At 38.7% G+C, this 18,390-nt stretch overlaps 1 protein-coding gene across 2 annotated transcripts in view; it reads right to left on the reverse strand.

Annotated features, from left to right (window-relative positions):
• The window catches only part of SPAST (spastin), a 52,332-nt gene extending 35,667 nt beyond the window's left edge, over positions 1-16,665 (reverse strand). The window contains exons 1-2 of one of the 2 annotated variants that reach the window (XM_047853248.1): positions 16,003-16,665; positions 21-104 (exon numbers count right to left, since the gene is read on the reverse strand). In XM_047853248.1, coding sequence (XP_047709204.1) covers positions 21-104; positions 16,003-16,417 — 499 coding nt within the window. In that variant the 5' untranslated portion in view covers positions 16,418-16,665. Of the gene's footprint in view, positions 1-20; positions 108-16,002 lie in introns of both variants that reach the window. The other variant, XM_047853247.1, reaches the window with a different exon arrangement.
• Between the last annotated feature and the right edge of the window lie 1,725 nt (positions 16,666-18,390).

Here is an 18,390-nt window from a genome sequence, read left to right on the forward strand (position 1 = left end):
AAATGTAAATAAAATCTTACCTTGTCCTGTAACTATGACAGCTATTCCTTTTTCTAGTTCTTCAATACCTTTCTTATACCATTCCACAGCTTGCTCCTTTTGTCCTGCTTTAAAACAGAAATAATTATTTGTATATATACGAGGCATTACATACTAGAATATACTAAACATTTCCAAAATCATGCTGTTATTAGATGATATATGAAAAAGAGGACTGTGATCAAATAAATCTGAGGAATATTACTATATGACTTCTTGGTACCTTTAGCATCCTAATGTGTATACATTTCCCAAAGGGGAGGTATAGACATCAATATTTGTCAAAATTTTAGGGTTGAGTCCTTTATCATCTCATGGTATTGATGCTTGTAACCACTGAAATGCTGTACTATGGAAAGAAATTTTAATTAGGGAGAATTTATTTTAAATAATGGTATTGAAAATACATACAGTTAGAAAACATAAACCTGATTTCAATAATGGGGGAAAAAAGCACTATTTAACCAACCCAACTGTATTCAAATCGGATGTAATTTGTTCATTGTTGGGTGCCTCCTTTTTGGAGTTAGCTTTTATTTTAAAAATGATTGCATCATGAGAACTGATACATGAGATTACAAGTGTGGCATTTAGTAAATGTCTATTTTCTTTCAAACAAATGACTGGTTTACAACATTAATTCTTGATCCAAGTTAAGCCTAAAAAAGACCTAAAAATTCAGCATAATCAATATGTATCAATATGTATGTAGAATATTTCTATAAAGTGTATGTATGTAAAGTGGTAACAACCACATGCAAATCTCATTGTTTTTGAAAATTAATTTCTTAGTCTTTAGAATCTTAAAAGTGGCACAGAGATACAGTAAAGGTGGAAATCATCTATCAGAACTAAGTTTTTCTTTTTTTCCCAACTTATGTCCCCATTTAATCAAACAACAGCTCCCATGTCATTCCTTAGTATTATCTGAAATTTCAAAGCCAGTAAAATATCATGACTCCCTTGATTAACAAAGATGAAGTAGTCTTACCAGAAGCACCACACACAACTAAGTAATGCTGTCCCCTTATGAATGTGTACCACCTACTCCTTCCATCATCCCCCAAATAAATCACTAACTAGATTCAGCCCCTGGGATGGGGTAATTTCTTACTAATTGTAGTGCCACTAGTATTTCACACAGCTTCTAGGCCAGAATAATGACACATGAAGAAATTATTAAGCATTTGTTATAAGGGTGGGTGGCTCAGTCGGTTAAGCATCCAACTCTTGGTTTAGGCTAAGGTCATGATCTCATCGTTCATAAGTTCGAGCCCCACATGGGTCTCCATGCTGACAACGTGAAACTGCTTGGAATTCTCTCTTTCTCCCTCTCTCTGTGCCCCTCCCCACTCACTCTCAAAATAAACTTAAAAAAAATAATTTCTTACATCCCAATTCAATTCAAATTTCTTACCATCCAATTCAAATTATTTGGATGCTGACCTTCCTATTTTTTTAATAAAAAAACCTATTTACATGTACTTTTGGTTTTTTAATTTGAAAAAAAAGGGAGAGAAATATAGAAAACAGTAAAATAGCATTTGCATTCTGAGTGGTGGGAAATGATAACAATGTCACATTTGCTTAAACATTTTTTTTCATAAATTACAATAATAGATACAAAAGAAGTTCCTTTTTTGTGCCTCTTCCCATTTCCAAGCTCCTTTCCTTTCTAGAAACCACTATAATATATTCAGTGAGCATCTTTCTAGTACATGTTTTTCTATTGTACCTATTTTATTTCTACCATTTAAAAATTTTACATCGCTTTTGAGTTCTGTGTTGCCATATAGAGATCTACTTCATTCATTTTGACTTCTATATAGTATTCTTTAAAAAAATTTTTTTTAATGTTTATTTATTCTTGAGAGAGACAGAGCATAAGCGGGGGGAGGGTCAGAGTGAGAGAGGGACACAGAATCCGAAGCAGGCTCCAGGCTCTGAGCTGTCAGCACAGAGCCCGAAGTGGGGCTCAAACTCACAAGCTGTGAGATCATGACCTGAGCTGAAGTCAGATGCTCAACCGACTGAGCCACCCAGGTGCCTCTCTATATAGTATCCTTTATCATCCTATAATTTATTCGACTATTTTTCTATTAAAATATATTTAGTTTATTTCCAGTGTCTCAGTATTTCAAATAATGCTGCAATAAACATGCTTGTACCTGTCCTTGTATGTATATGTGCTAATTTCTCTAGGGTATGTTTAAGGGGTAGAATTAATGAGTCATAGTTCAGTTCATTTCCATCCACCAGAAATCAACAAACTACTTTTTGAGAGTGCTTGCACCAATTTCCACTCCTAATAGCAGTGTATGACACTTACCACTGGCAACATCCAAATAAATGTTTTAAGGAGGCTGAGTATATTACTATCTGCAAATGAAATGACTGATTACAGATAAATTCACGTGCTCAATACTCAATTACCTAACATTTTTTGATACGAGGTAGTTGATTTGCTATATTAATTGAATCTCTAAGTCAGTATGATAGTAGAAAATGCATAAATAATTCTTACAAGACTTATAAGTACAAGACTACTGGAGAAAGGATAGATATATAGGTCAGTAGAACAGAAGAGAAAGTCCAGAAATAGACCCACACACATAACATGGATTGACTTTGACAAAGATGACAAGGTAAGTCAATGAAGAAAGAAGAGCCTATTCAAAAAATGATGCTAGAATAACAGCCCTCCATATAAAAAAGAAACCTTCATACAACATAGAAAAAATTAACTTGAAATGGATCACAGACCTAAATGTAAAACCTAAAACTACTTAATTGATAGAAGAAAACAGACAAAATTCTTTGTGATTGTGGCTTAGGCAGAGATTTAGAAGATAAAAATCACAAACCTTAAGAGAAAAAAACCTGATAAACTAGATTGCATTAAAATTAAAAGCTGGGGCACCAGGGTGGCTCAGTCAGTTAAGCGTCCAACTCTTTATCTCAGCTCAGGCCGTGATCTCACGGTTGTGAGTTCAAGTCCTATGCTGGACTCTGTGTGGAGCACGAAGCCTACTTTAAAAAAAAAAAAAAAAAAAAAATTAAAAGCTCCTGCTCCTTAAAAGACAGAGTTAGATAATGAAAACACAAGCCCCAAATTGAATGGGAGAAAATATTTGCAAACCACTATGTCTAAAAAAAGACATGTAACCAGAATACATAAAGAACTCTTACAATGATTACAAAAATTATCCTCATTAAAATATAGTGGGCAAAAGATCAAACAATGTACACTTTATCAAAGACAGACGTACCTCGCAAAGAAGCACAAGAAAAGATGTTCAACATTATTAGCTTTTAGGTAACTACAAATTAAAATCACAAGATCCCACTAAGTACCTAATTTAGAATGGAAGACAATTCCAATACATCGACTATACCCCCCCGCCCAAATTTTTTAAAGCACTTAAAATTATAAGACAAAATAAAAATGGACCTCACATATACTTGGAAGGCTGAATACAAAGTACAGCCACTTTGGGAGAAAGTCTGATAGCTTATGATATTAACATACACATGTTTACCACATGACCCAGCAATCCCTTCTTCTTTGTATTTACCCAAAGAAATGAAATGAAAACATTAAAGACCAGTACATGAATGCTTATAACAACAGCTTTATTCATAAGAGCTAAAAACTGGAAACAATCTAGATGTCCATCATTTAGTGAATGGATTAACAAAATGTGGTACATCCATATGTAGAATATTATCCAGCAGTAAAAAGGAACAAACTACTGGTAAATGTAGGAACGTGGATGAATCTCAAAAACATGCTAAACGAAAGAAGCTAGACACAAAAGGCTACAGACTGTATGAATCCATTTAAATGACACTCAGTGAAGACAAAACTATAGGGACAGAACAGATCTGTGACTACCAGGGGCTAATCGAAAGGCAAGGGGACTGATTACAAAGGGGCACAAAGTAGCTTCTGGAATGATAAAACATTCAGTATATGTTGTTGTTATGGTTACCCAACTCTTTGTAAATACTCACTTAACTACACACTCTTAAAAGGGTTCAGTTTTACTGTATGTAAATTATACCTCAATAAATCTGACTCTTAAAAAGTGCAATACTCTCAACATTTATGTAGAAGTATATTCGTTGTGGCTTAGAACATTACACCTGAACTACAATCTTCATTACAAGATTAAAATACAAAAATTAGAAAAATATTTTTAAAACATCTGTTTAAAGGGATCAAAGAGTTTCAAAACAGTGAAAAGTACCAAAATTTGTAAAGGTACCATTTCATATTCATTAGGATGAATTACTAAAATTACAAAAATTACTAAAATATAGAAAGGAAAAAAGCCAACAGAGGTGGGTCTAGCATTTGGAGCACTTTTCTACCTGAAGCAACTGCCAATTCTGAAAGCAAAAGTGGCCAAGAAACTAACCAGAGCTTTCAGCAGACTCATAGAACTAAATTGACAAAATGCAAATTCCAGGACATGTCCAGAAAAAATAGTGGCAAAGCTTCCAAGATTTTGGTTGGGACCCTGCATTACTGAAGAGTTAAGAACTATGGGGCGCCTGGGTGGCGCAGTCGGTTAAGCGTCCGACTTCAGCCAGGTCACGATCTCGCGGTCCGTGAGTTCGAGCCCCGCGTCAGGCTCTGGGCTGATGGCTCAGAGCCTGGAGCCTGTTTCCGATTCTGTGTCTCCCTCTCTCTCTGCCCCTCCCCCGTTCATGCTCTGTCTCTCTCTGTCCCAAAAATAAATTAAAAAACGTTGAAAAAAAAAAAAAAAAAAAAAGAACTAGACCAGCCTGCACAATGGCTAGAAACCATACTTAAATCACTTCACTACCTTTACCCTGAAAGTAAGGGAAACTACAGCCCTTACCATCCACTGATCACCCTTTCGACTAAACTGTGGCAGAAAAACCAAAGCTTCCAATGGTCTCTAGCACAGAAAAGGCCCTCAATACAGTTCTTAGTTTCCTTTATACATTGTTCTTAACTCTATAAACCCAAGTAATACTCAAACTCAACCAACCAAACTGGACCAAGTCAAGAGAAGAGTGGGGCGGCAGAAACTTACATTCACTGTTGTAGTTGAAATTATTAGCTAATAATTTTAACTACAAGCAAACTACATAATCTATGGCAGGGACCCAAAGGTCAAATATTGTCAACTAAATGTTTTAGTACATAAAACTTTACTGGATCACACCTACTATATGAGAATTTTGAGTAGCTGTGACAACTTAAAATATTTACTAAATTCAACAACAAAAAATCAAACCCAACATAAAAACTGACAAAGGACATAAAAAGACATTTTCAAAGTAGATATAGAAATAACCAATAAGCAAATGAAAAAATGCTCAACATCAGAAATTAGGGAATGCAAATCAAAACCATGATGAGGCATTGTTTCACATCCATTAGGAAGACTATTATTTAAAAAACCCTGAAACTAACCAATGTGGAGAAATTAGAAACCCTTGCCCACTGGTAGTAGCAACATACAAATGGTACAACTGATGTGGAAAAGTCCCTCAAAAAATTAAACACAGAATTACCATATGATCCAGCAATTCTACTCCTATGCAGATACTCAAAAATACCGAAAGCAGGGAAGCAAACAGATACCTGTATATTCATGTCCATAGTAGCATTATTCACAATAGATGGAAACAACCCAAATGTCCATCAAAAGACAAATAGTTAAACGAAATGTGGTGTGTGTGTATGTATGTGTGTGTGTGTGTGTATATATATATATATATATATATATATATATATACACACACACATAATGGAATATTAGGCAGCCTTTAAAAGGAATGAAATCTGGGACGCCTGGGTGGCTCAGTCGGTTAAGAGTCCAACTCCTGGGGCGCCTGGGTGGCGCAGTCGGTTAAGCGTCCGACTTCAGCCAGGTCGCGATCTCGCGGCCCGTGAGTTCGAGCCCCACGTCAGGCTCTGGGCTGATGGCTCAGAGCCTGGAGCCTGTTTCCGATTCTGTGTCTCCCTCTCTCTCTGCCCCTCCCCCGTTCGTGCTCTGTCTCTCTCTGTCCCGAAAATAAATAAACGTTGAAAAAAAAATTTAAAAAAAAAAAAAAAAAAAAAAAGAAAAAGAGTCCAACTCTTGATTTCAGCTCATGTCATGATGTAATGGTTCGTGGGTTTGAGCCCCACTTCGGGTTCTGCACTGGCAATGGGGAGCCTGCTTGGGATTCTCTCTCTCTCTCTCTCTCTCTCTCTCTCTCTCATGCTCTCGCTCTCATTCTCTCTGCCCCTGCCCTGCTTGCTCTAGCTCTCTAAAATAAATGAATTAATTTAAAAAAAGGAATGAAATCTGATACATACTACAACATGGCTAATGAACCCTGAAAACATTATGTTAAGTGAGGCAAGTCAGACACACAAAAAATACCGTATGATTCTATTTACATATGGTACCTGGAATAGGCAAATTCATACAAACAGAAAGTAGGACAGAAATTACCAGGGATGGAGGAAAGGGGAGAATGGAGAAGGGAATATAGGTGGAGAGTCATTATTTAATAGGTACAGAGTTTCTGTCTGGATTGATAAAAAGTTCTAGAAATGGATAGTAGTGATGGTTGCACAACACTGGGAATGTATTAAATGCCACTGAATTGTATACTTAAAATGATTAAAACAGCAAATTTTATGCTATCTATGCTTTACCACAATAAAAAAATTACTGGGGCACCTGGGTGCCTCAGTTGGTTAAGTGTCTGACTCCTGATTTCAGCTCAGGTCATGATCTCATGGCTCATTAGATTGAGCCCAGCATTAGCACAGAGCTTGCTTAGGATTCTCTCTCACCCTCTCTCTCTGCCTCTCCCCCCACCCCACCCCCTGCACGTGCACATTCTCTCAAAATGAATAAACTTAAAAAAAATTACTAAATGGCCCATTATAAGCAATTTGCTATCCCTTGGTATACAGCAATGAAAATGAACAAAACTGTTGCCATGTGCAACATCACAGAATAATTGACAAGCATTTATTGATTTCATTGTAAAGCTCAAGATGAGGAAAAACTGATCTATAGTGTTAGAGTTAGGATTTGTAGATACCTTCACAAAAGATGGGGAAAAGGAGCACGTGGAAGATGGAAGAAAGCATGACAAAGGCAGGCTTTTTGAAGTAATATTCTATTTTTTTAATGTTTTTATTTATTTTTGAGAGAGAGAGCAAGTGGAAGAGGGGCAGAGAGAGAGAGAGAGAGAGAGAGAGAGAGAGAAGGAGACACAGAATCCGAAGCAGGCTCCAGGTTCTGAGCTGTCAGCACAGAGCCCCACATGGGGCTTGAACCCATGAATCACGAGATCATGACCTGCACTGAAGTCAGACACTCAACTGACTGAGCTGCCCAGGCGCACCAGTAATATTCTATTTCTTAACCTGGTGGGGTTTCAGACTGCTATGTTCACTTTGAAAATTCATTAAGCAATAAAGTAATTGTGCACTTTATATATAAGTTAATCAAAGTTTACTTAAAAACTAAAGAACAGGAGATCAGATATATTGATATGCAAAGAGAGTCCCAATACATTGAAAAGGTACAGATCAGTTTATTATAACATTTGTTTCCTCTAATGAATACTTACATTTATATAAGTAAACAAAATCAGATAACTTATTAGCAATCATCTTCCCAAGGCTAAGATTACAGAGGATTTTCACTCCCTATATTTGTTCATTATTTTAATTTTTGAGTATGTGCTACTGTACAAGCAACAGAAATACTAACAACATCCGTCTTTAAATTTGAGGTAAGTCTAGGGGTACCTGGGTGGCTCAATCAGTTAAGGGGCTGACTCTTGATTTCTGCTCAGGTCACAATCTCATGATCTGTGAGATCGAGCCCCATGCTGGGCTCTGCCTAATGGCATGGAGCATCCTTGGGATTCTCTCTCTGACTCTTCCCCACTTGCACTCGCTCTCTCAAAATAAACAATTTTAATTTAAAAAATATAAATAAATAGAGGTAAATATAGTGGACTAAGTTATGAATTATCTACTTCATCTTTTTCATTCATATAGTAGTAGTACCCACACTGCCAGAGGGAGGGTCAAAACAAGAGTAGTTTGAGGTAGAGAGAGAGGATATGTGTTTGTAGTAAGTAAGAAGATGGGGACATAAGTCCTCGCTCATCATTTAAAAAATTTTTTTTACATGTTTATTTATTTTTGAGAGAAAGAGAGACAGCATGAATGGGGAAGGGGTAGAGACAGAGGGAGACACAGGATCCAAAGCAGGCTCCATTCTCTGAGCTGTCAGCATAGAGCCCGAGAGCCGTGAGATCATGACCTGAGCCGAAGTCGGACGCTCAACTGACTGAGCCACTCAGGCACCCCATTGGTCATCATTTAATAGCTGTATGACTTTGGGAAAGTCAGTCAATCTCTCTGAGCTTTAGTCTCCTGACCTAAAAGCAAGATGACATTTTTTTTTTACCTAACCGAGTTATGTCAAAAATCAAATGAAACAGGATATGTGACAGACAATACTTTAAATAATAAAGAAGCATGTAAACATTACTTTTACTATTTTTATTACACTTAGTACATTTGTTGGTTGACTAATTTAAATCCTTCTACTTCTGAAATGCATGCACAGTTGTACGTTCTTGAGTTTTCCTCATTTAAGTTATATAAAGCCACTGCTTTTACTTATTTAGTCCTTAGTATACGCCTACAAAAAATTCCAGGGAACAAATATATTCATTTTCCTACACAATTTTCTGCTAGCAACTTGCAAGTGTCACAATTGACAGAGTAACAAATATCTTTAAAAATCCTACAATAGATTTTATTGTGTGCTAAATACTAAGAAACCACAGGGACCATGAAGCATCAGCAAACAGCCCCCAGATTCTCTCATAGGTCACTTTCACTGGAAAGGACACTTAATTTTTAAAAATTTTTAATGTCTATTCATTTTTTCAAAGAGAGAGAGCACGTGCATATGCACAAGTAGGGGAGGAGTGGAGAGAGAGGGAGACACAGAATTCGAATCGGGCTCCAGGCTCTAAGCTGTCAGCACAGAGCCCAATGTGGGGCTCAAACTCATGAACCACAAGATCATGACCTGAGTTGAAGCTGGACGCTCAACCAACTGAGCCACTCAGGCGCCCCTGAAAAGGACACTTTCTACTGTGTTTTAATTCAGCAAGAAAGTCACACTTGCATTCACTTTCTAACTTCAAGGTTTATTTCTAAAGTAAAAACTTATTTTCCAGGGCGCCTGGGTAGCTCAGTCGGTTGAGGGTCCAACTTCGGCTCAGGTCATGATCTCATTGTTTGTGGGTTTGAGCCCCTGATCGGGCTCTGTGCTGACAACTCAGAACTTGGAGCCTCCTTCAGACTTTGTGTCCCCCTGTCTTTCTGTCCCTCCCTGACTCATGTTGTGTCTTTCTCTCTCTCAAAAATAAAATAAACATTAAAAAAATATTTTTTAACTTATTTTCCCATTTAATTCCCATGTTTTGAATTAAAAAGTTTTGAATCCCATGTAAAGAAATCATTTCGGTTTTGGACGTTTTCTTTAAACCTTAAGAATGCCAATTAATTTATCTTTTTAAAAGTCTTTTGTATTTACTATGGGTAGTGGGTAAGTTTAATTTTTTCGGTGCATTTTCTCTATTTTCCAAATTCTCCACAAAAAGCTTGCATTACATTCATATATGAATACAGAAAGATTGGGGTGCCAGGGTGGCTCAGTCTGTTCAGTGTCTGACTCTTGACTTCAGCTCCGGTCATGTTCTCATGGTTCATGAGTTTGAGCCCTGAATCAGGCTCTACACTAACAGTGTGGAGCCTGACTGCGTGCTTGGGATTGTCTCTCTCTCCCTCTCTCTCTGCCCCGTCTCTGCTCATGTGCATGTACGCATGCTCTCGCTCTCTCTCAAAATAAACTTTACCAAAATTTTAAAGAAAATACAAAAACATTAATTTTATCTCTTTTATAATAAGAAGCTAAGACACTAAGTGAGCTTAGGCAGAGACTTCCAACTTTTTTTCTGAACTAAGGGTCACAATTAGCAAAAAGATTTTTATATCACTCTTTAGATAATTCTCTTTCTTTCCCAAATGTAATTTACACTGCACTTGTGTCCTAAAAATGGTAACAGAAACTAGGTATGAAGGTTTAAAACAATGTTCTAACATAACCTCTAGGAGTTATAATTTAAGAGGATTGTTGAAATTAAAAACAGTAGTTCCATTTTCTGAGGACCTACTAGGTGTAAGCACTAAGTATTTTCCAAACATGGTCTCAGTATAGTAAGTAACTTGTTCAAGATCTTAAATAGTCAGAATTCAAATGCCATTTTGGGTATTAGGTGCTGCAATTAAAAAAAGGATAAAATTAGACCCTCAAATATAAGGAAGAGGAAAGCAGTCCCTAACACCCAGGAGCTGGCCTAGTACTAATCAGTATCAGCTAGGGTCTGGTGTAACTAAGAGTTGATCTGGCATTACACCTAGGTCTGGTGTTCTTTTGAACATAAACAATTTCATACAACATTAGCATCAGATAAGGCTACTCTATGATGGTGATGGATCAAGACAAACACAAGACACAGACAAAACATGAACACTGTCCAAGCCATGAAATACCAAACACCCCCCTTTTCAGCCTAATGAGTGCTTCTCAACCAGTAACAGCTTTAGCCTTATTCTATTCTTCCCTCTTCCTAAATCACATTTAATCACACTTAATCATAGAATATCTCCACCTCCTCATATCATCCAATACAGAGTAAAACTCTACTTCCTTAAATCCTCCTCAAAATCACCCAATACAAGCCCAAATCCTAGAGTAAGTTATTTCCAACACCCTTTCCCTAGGATGCCATGGTTTCCACAGCGCACGTTCTCCCTGCTTCAATGATAAATCGCACCTGTTCAATTACAGATGTGTGTTCCTAGCGATGATTGACTGAAAGACATTGACAAAACCCACTTAAAAACAACAGTTACTTCTCTTCCTCTCTATTGTAGCATAAAGTATCTGTAAAAGAGCTGGAAAGATACATGAATAAGTTTAGAATGTCTATGCTCTACCTAGTTAGCTGTAAAACAAGTCTCCAAGATAATCATAGATTTTGCTATTTTTCTTTCTTCATTGACCAGAAAGAACAACTGCTGACATGTGAGTCTGCTCAAAGTTTTATTCTATAGGATATCTAGCGTGAGCAGTTAATCCACAAAGAGAAAAAATAGGCTACATTAGCACATTAATAATTTCACGGGTATTATATAGGTCAAGGAGAATTGTAAGTAAAAAAAAAAGAGGAAACCATTAGAAAAATAGAGAATCCATACTTTGCTAGAAGTCAAAAGGCCAACTACTGGATTGGATGGAGCATGGGGAATATGACAGTAGAAAAAAGAGGTAGGAAAGGTTAGAGAAGATCCTTTGCAATAATTTAATAATTTTAATAATTTAATAATTTAATATCCATTTACTGACTATTCCTCGACTATCATCTAGATGACTCATCTGGATAGATTCTTAGGAATCTAGTTACCAGGTGAGTTTTATAGGGTTTAACTACATTCTACATTAGGAAAAATATAAACTGCAATAAAAAAAGATCTAAAAACAGAGCAAGGGATACAGTTCCTAACAGTGGCTGCCTTTTTGTCTTTTTAGTGCAAATGCCACTAACTAGTCTTGAAGAGAAATGTGAAATGTTTATTGTGTATTTAATAAAAGATGATGTTATTCTTTTGGAAAAGGGTGATATTATGTGAATGTCCATCCATCAGAATAATTATTTCCTTGTTCTAATCATAGAAACTTCAGAGCATAATCATCAGGCCCAAGAAAATTGTCTGAAATCAGTCTTTTCAACATGGTAACTAGCAGGTTTTAAGGGTAAAAGAAAGCATACCAAATCTGACATTTATTTTCTCTATTCTCTATCTTTACCTTCTGAAAATACAGATAGGCAAGCATTTTGTGCGTGTTTTAAACAGTGTAAGGATGAATTATAGGGAATTACACAATTATACAATTTTTCAAAATTCTGCTTTAAATATAAACTGGGAATAAATATAAAAAGATTCTATTAGACAATTTCTGCCCTTGATGCCAGGTTCTTCAGCGCTACAATATCCTGAGAAACCAACTCTCTCTCTTTCATACAACGTACTGGGCCCTTACTGTCAAGTTCTACATACTCCAGGTAATCAAACCACACCTACAAAACCTGCACCACTACTTGCAGGAGTCATGCCAAACATGTTCGGTCATGTTCCGGTTAATCCAAAGACCCACTATGACAACCTCCTCCTTTCCCCCAAGTATTCCAAAGGGTCTAGTGCAAGCATTACAAAATAGAGAATCTGCCTAGTATAAAGCAGAAACTACAATATTCTTAAGTTCACCTAAACTCTGTTCCTGGTTCTGCTAATGTGAGTTCACTCTTTAAATTTCAGTTTCTCCATACACATGATGAATATAAAAGGTTATCAGTTTTCCAAAGATGTTCAACAATTAAAAATATATCCACAAATTATTTAACTCCTTGACAAAAATGAGAGATATATAAAATGCATGAAAACACACACATCTTTTATTAATCACATAGCAAATGCCGTCTTATTTCACTGGAGAGGAAGTGAGTTTTTCTTAAGTAGCATCAAGAATGCAGAGCTATGCAAATGAATTAGTATCCAATAAATTCTTGCTTTAATGAATAGAACTCAACTATCCTTACAGTAGGTAAACAGAATTTGCTGTGTTATTCTTCTCTGTTTAAAATAGTGTGGCTTCATACAAACTTAGGCATTTATGAAAATTCAGTATCAAAGCTGAGTATGCCAAAAGAATAAAATACAAAATAAGCAGTCACTATATAAACTACACATATACACTACTTTATTAAAATAAGATTTAATTTGGCCTTTATTACTTCAAGGCATCAAATGTTTCAATTAATTAACACCACTACAGTCTGAAATAGCGCACTTCACCTGCAGAAACAAAGTGGCTTTCAGCACATTTAGAAGCTAAGTCAAGTTGCCAAGGGAATAGCAGTGCATCACATTACTAGCCCCTTGATGGTTTACCAGAGTTAGGAAACCTTTGATGACTGATTTAAAGACAATTCATTTCTTGCTTTTTCTTTCTTTCTTTTTTTTTTTTTTTTTAAGTAGGCCTCATGCCCAGCACAGAGCCCAGTGTGGGGCTTGAACTCACGACCCCAAGACCAAGACCTGAGCCAAGATCAAGAGTCGGACACTTAACCAACGGAGCCACCCAGCAGCCTCAAAGGGTTCTATTTGTTCATATATACAGTATTTTGACACAGTGGGAAAGAGGGAGAATGAAATTCTCGTATTCTTCTATATTGTCAAAGACAGCTGAGAGATAAATAGGCTTCAAATGTGAACTCTTGCAACTACTGGATTAAGGCTCAAGTACAAAAAGTTTCAATATTCTAAAGAAAAAATAGGAGATAGAAGGGAACCATGACAATATAAACTTAGCTTTAACTCATTTTTTAAAAATTTTTTTTTTCAACGTTTATTTATTTTTGGGACAGAGAGAGAGACAGAGCATGAATGGGGGAGGGGCAGAGAGAGAGGGACACACAGAAACGGAAACAGGCTCCAGGCTTTGAGCCATCAGCCCAGAGCCTGACGCGGGGCTTGAACTCACGGACCGTGAGATCGTGACCTGGCTGAAGTCGGACGCTTAACCGACTGCGCCACCCAGGCGCCCCAACTTTAACTCATTTTTAAAGGAAAATGAATAATTTGTTTCAGTTTGAATTAGTTTTGGCATATAAGGCATCAGTTGCAGAACTCAAACTGAAGAGTTACCAAAGCCCATTCCGACATCTTTTAGAAACTAAAATAAAGCAAAAAACTTTGAATAGAAACATTATTGGTAGAATGAGGGTGATGTGGTCCATGGATTGCTGAAATATTTATACTTAAAAAATATTTTAGGAGGATTTAACTATAATAGATGCAGGCATACATGTGATACTCTAAGATAAATTATAAGTATGAAACACAAAGTCTAAATTCTACTTCTGTCACTTATCCCTCACATGAAACTGATTTCTCTTTAAATCTAATAGCCCCAGATCTTTTTTTTTTTTTCTCATATCTAGGTTTTCCTTGCCCTCTCCTCTTATCCTACCTCCCTCCTAACTCCCATCACTCAGTGTTAAATAAAATATCCTTATATTTTCTGGCATTCTTTTCCTAAATACTACAATGACTCTACCTTTAAAGATCTTCCCTCTATTCTAAACCATCTTTTGACCTAGACTGGTAAACTTCTGAAGACCCTACTGTAACCAGATAGTGCAATAAAACAGTGCTTCTCTAGGAAGAGATGATGGTACTCTTCATCCTCACCAAGGATCCTTGGATGTTCCTAAGTGGTGGTACAGCATAAAGCAGTTAACAAAAAACTTCCTTCCACAAACACATGGTATTTTTGTTCTTAAACAAAACTCCTTCCTATAACTCTTTTTTTTTTAAATAAAGATTTTTTTTAAAGCAATCTCTACACCCAACGGGGGGCTCAAACTCAGAACCCTGAGATCAAGAGCTGTGTGTTCCACCGACTGAGCCAGCGAGGTGTCCTTTCCTAGAACTCTCTTAACCTCCACTGTCCTAACAATCAAAAACCATGAATGCCTGTCCCTTTCCTTAAATCCAAAGGAAACAGGTTTCAACAAAACTGAAATTCTAGAACAGTTTCTGCAGTTGACAGTGGTGAAATATTGCAAATGAACAGCAGATTGTTTTTTTTTTTTTTCCTTTCTAACTGACAATGTAAGTGAACACCTAATTGAGGTGGGATAGAAAAATGTTCTTTGGTAGTTACAGGAAAAAGAAGATCTCAGCGTACCAGAGGGAGAGATGAAAGGAGGGATTTTCAAAATGTTTTAAGACGTCTTCTAACTTCAGCTCTCATCTTCCATAAAAATTTTTTTTTCATTAGCAATCAGCATAGGTTTGAAATGCTTTAATCCTTTGGGACTCAGTTTGTTCATCTGTAAAATGCTGATACTAACAGTACTTTTAACTCACAGAGTAATTGTGAGGATTAAATAGGTAATACACACAAACCTAATAGTACAGTGCTTGGTGCACAGAACCACTTAAAAACGTTTAAAAAAAATCTAAAGGATATAGATTTTGCTTTCATTCAAAGTGGGCAAAGTGGGAAAGAGGGAGATGAAAAAAAAGATATACATCTTTGCTTCAAGTTTTATTATAAAACGAGCTATGTAAGTTTTTCCTGTTCATTTATTTAACATTTCAATTTAGAAACTTAGAGGCAACCTTGTTATACTGATTTACATAAAATCAAACAAGACACAAATTTCACGTTAAACTAGAACTTGATAGAAGAGCACTTGGGAGTCATTCTATTGATAAAATGCCTGTCCTGTAACTTCAAACAAAATGCCAATTTAGCTATAATCCGATGCAGCTGTGCCTTTCAAAATTAAATCACCATTTGTTTTTGTTTTTTTTTTTTTTCTGACACTACAGTACCTTGCTTTCATTAAAAGCTTCTAACAAGGCACAGCTTCTCCGATACCAAAACCTTTTGGAAACCTGGCTCAGAGGAAGCCACACACTGTTTACAGTGCTAGAAAGGATCCGTGTGGTCACTCTAGGACAACTGTCACTGTCACTAGCACGTCCGGCTGTCTCAGGGACTTGGGTCATGTCGAAGTGAAGGGGAAGGCTGGTGCCTGAAACAAAGTCGACAGCTAGGGTGGCTGAATGGGGGGAGGTTTAACTGAGAACAGGACGAGGGTCTGACCGCGGTGAAGCCGTCTGGTGGGGTGGATCAATTCCGAGGGTGCACTGCCCACTCCCAGAGCAAAGGGACGCAGGTGTTGCCATCCCTCGGCAACCCCAACGCTTTCTTCCTGGCGCCGCCTCCCCCCTCCCCTCAGCCCCCTAGTTACCTTTCTCGTCCTCATCGATGCGCAGGGCAACGGAGATGTACTCGAAGGCCTGTTTGTGGAAGGCTCGGACGCGCTCGGCCTCCCCGCCCGGCACTGGTGCCGGGGGCGAGGCCGAGGCCGGCGCCGGCGCGGCCCGGGAGCTCCTCTTGGCAGCCATGAGGGCGCGGGAGAAGCGCTGGCAGAGCCACACGAAGAGGAGCCCCAGGTGGAAGGCGACGAACCGCAGCAGCGCGAAGCCTATGAACAGCGGGTAGGAGAAGTAGTACAGGTTCCGCTTATGCTGCGACTCGGGCGGGGGGGCCGGCCTGGGGGCGGGACGGGCGGGGGTCAGGCAGGGGGGCGGAGGCCTGGGAGGCACCGGGCTGCTGCCGCCGCCGGAGCCTTTCTTCTTCCCTCGTCCACCCGGAGAATTCATTCACAGCTCCCACTGCCGCCGCCGCCATAACCCGCCTCCCGCAGACCGACGGCGACCAAGCGACGGCGGCGGCCACTGGGACGGCGAGGGCCACAGACGCCCGCGCGCCCGCCGGTCCCAGGAGCTCGGCACCTCCACGCGCTGCTTGCAGGCTCCGCCCCTTTCTCCGCGCTCGGCCAAGAGCACAACCCCTTTCCTCCTCCAGCGGTCGGTAGCTCCTGCCCCTCCCTCTCGGTGTCCTCTCAGCCTCCTGGTAGCTCCGAGCGGTGACCGCGCACGCGCACGCACACCCATGTCTTTCTCCGGCGCGCGCGCGCACGCCGCCGTCTTTGTTGACCCGAGCTCCTACTGCGCGTGTGCAGTTCCCGCCCTTTGGGCCCTTCCCAGCGGGACTACTGTTCCCAAGGTACAGTTCGGCTACGTTGTCCTTAGGGACTGGTCGCTCTACTGACAACGCTGTCCCCGGCAACTGCTTAGCAGGGAACCTTGGTCATCAACTCCTCAACGCACGGCTGCGGTACAGCTGCGGCTTGGGGTCGTTCTGCTAGTTCGCAGGGCTCCTATCTCGCACTGTCATCGTTTTCTTATATTTCTTTGAGCATTTTCTGCCAGTCTTCCGCAAGGGATGGTTCACCTGTGTTCCATCTCAAAAGTAATGGGTACCATGAAAACACTCTCAGTGTCCATCTATAGGAAAATGATTAAATGAATTTTGGAATACCTATATGTAATTCCGTGGACCATTTAAAAAGAATGAGGTGGACCTATATGTACTGATAAAGGAAGGTGTCCAGGATATATTGTTAAGTGAAAATAGGAAATTACCGATTGGTGTGGTATGATCCTATTTTGTATTAAAAAGGAAAAAAAAAAGTAAGGGTACCAATCTGGGAATTATTATCTGAGAAAGAAGCAATTGTAGAGACGTATAAACTCAAGGTCACCGAAAACAAAAATGTTAGCTCACTGGAATGAAGTGAACGATTCTAGAGGTTTAATTAGTATGTGTTTAGATGTCTATTTTGAAGAATTAATTTGTTTGAATAGGGACATTCCTAGGTTTTGCACAGTAATCACCCCACAGCTTACTAAAGAGTCCGGACTGGGCCTTTTTTTTTTTTTTAAATCTACTGGATGTCCCTTCCTTTGGGGAACTACCTACCCACTTCTGCTGCCTGTATTCCAATGAGCTGCAAGCACTGAACCCAACCTCCCAGATCACAGAAGTGGAAACATGAGGTTAATATACTCTCCTAGAAACTGAAATCTTGGATGGACACACTGGGATAAAAGATAGTAGGAACTGAGTTCCTCTGAAGAGCTAGTCTATCAGTTCATCTCATTGAGATCCCCAGAGCTGCCAGTCTCCTGGACTGGTCACTTGATAGTGTAACCTATCCAATAAACTATTCAGCCTGTATCTCTATTTCTCTCTCTCCCTTTCTCCATCTATCTCTCTTTTGTTTCCTCTCTTTTTCTTTTTACTTGGGTTAGCTATAGTTGTTTCTTGTTGCCTAAAATTAAGGAATCCTAACTGATAAAGTCCCCATTGTTGACAGAGTGATGTTTATAAATGCTTCATGCCAGCTTCCAAGAATCTCCGTATTCTGGCCAAAATTTTGTCTAATTTTTTCCCACCACTACTTCCCTACAAACATAGGTTATTGCAAAAATGACTTACCCCCTGTTTTGCTCCAACTGCTCCCCACCCCTTTGCCTGCCTCTGTGCTTCTGCCAATTCCTCATTCTGAAATGTCCTTTCCTTCATATTTGATTAATTTCCATTCCTGACTTTTCTCTTTTGAACACCATAGTACTTTTGTTGTAATGTGAAATCCCTTATATTTATACATATATCGTGCAAAGAAGATATGTGTAACTTATATGTACAAAGAAAAATAATGAAACAAACAGCATCCAGTTTAAGAAAAACTAATGTGACCTGTTCCTTGAAGCACTTTGTGAGCCCCTCC

Source organism: Prionailurus viverrinus, chromosome A3 (genome assembly GCF_022837055.1).
Source record: "Prionailurus viverrinus isolate Anna chromosome A3, UM_Priviv_1.0, whole genome shotgun sequence".
Classification (NCBI taxonomy): Eukaryota; Metazoa; Chordata; class Mammalia; order Carnivora; family Felidae; genus Prionailurus; species Prionailurus viverrinus.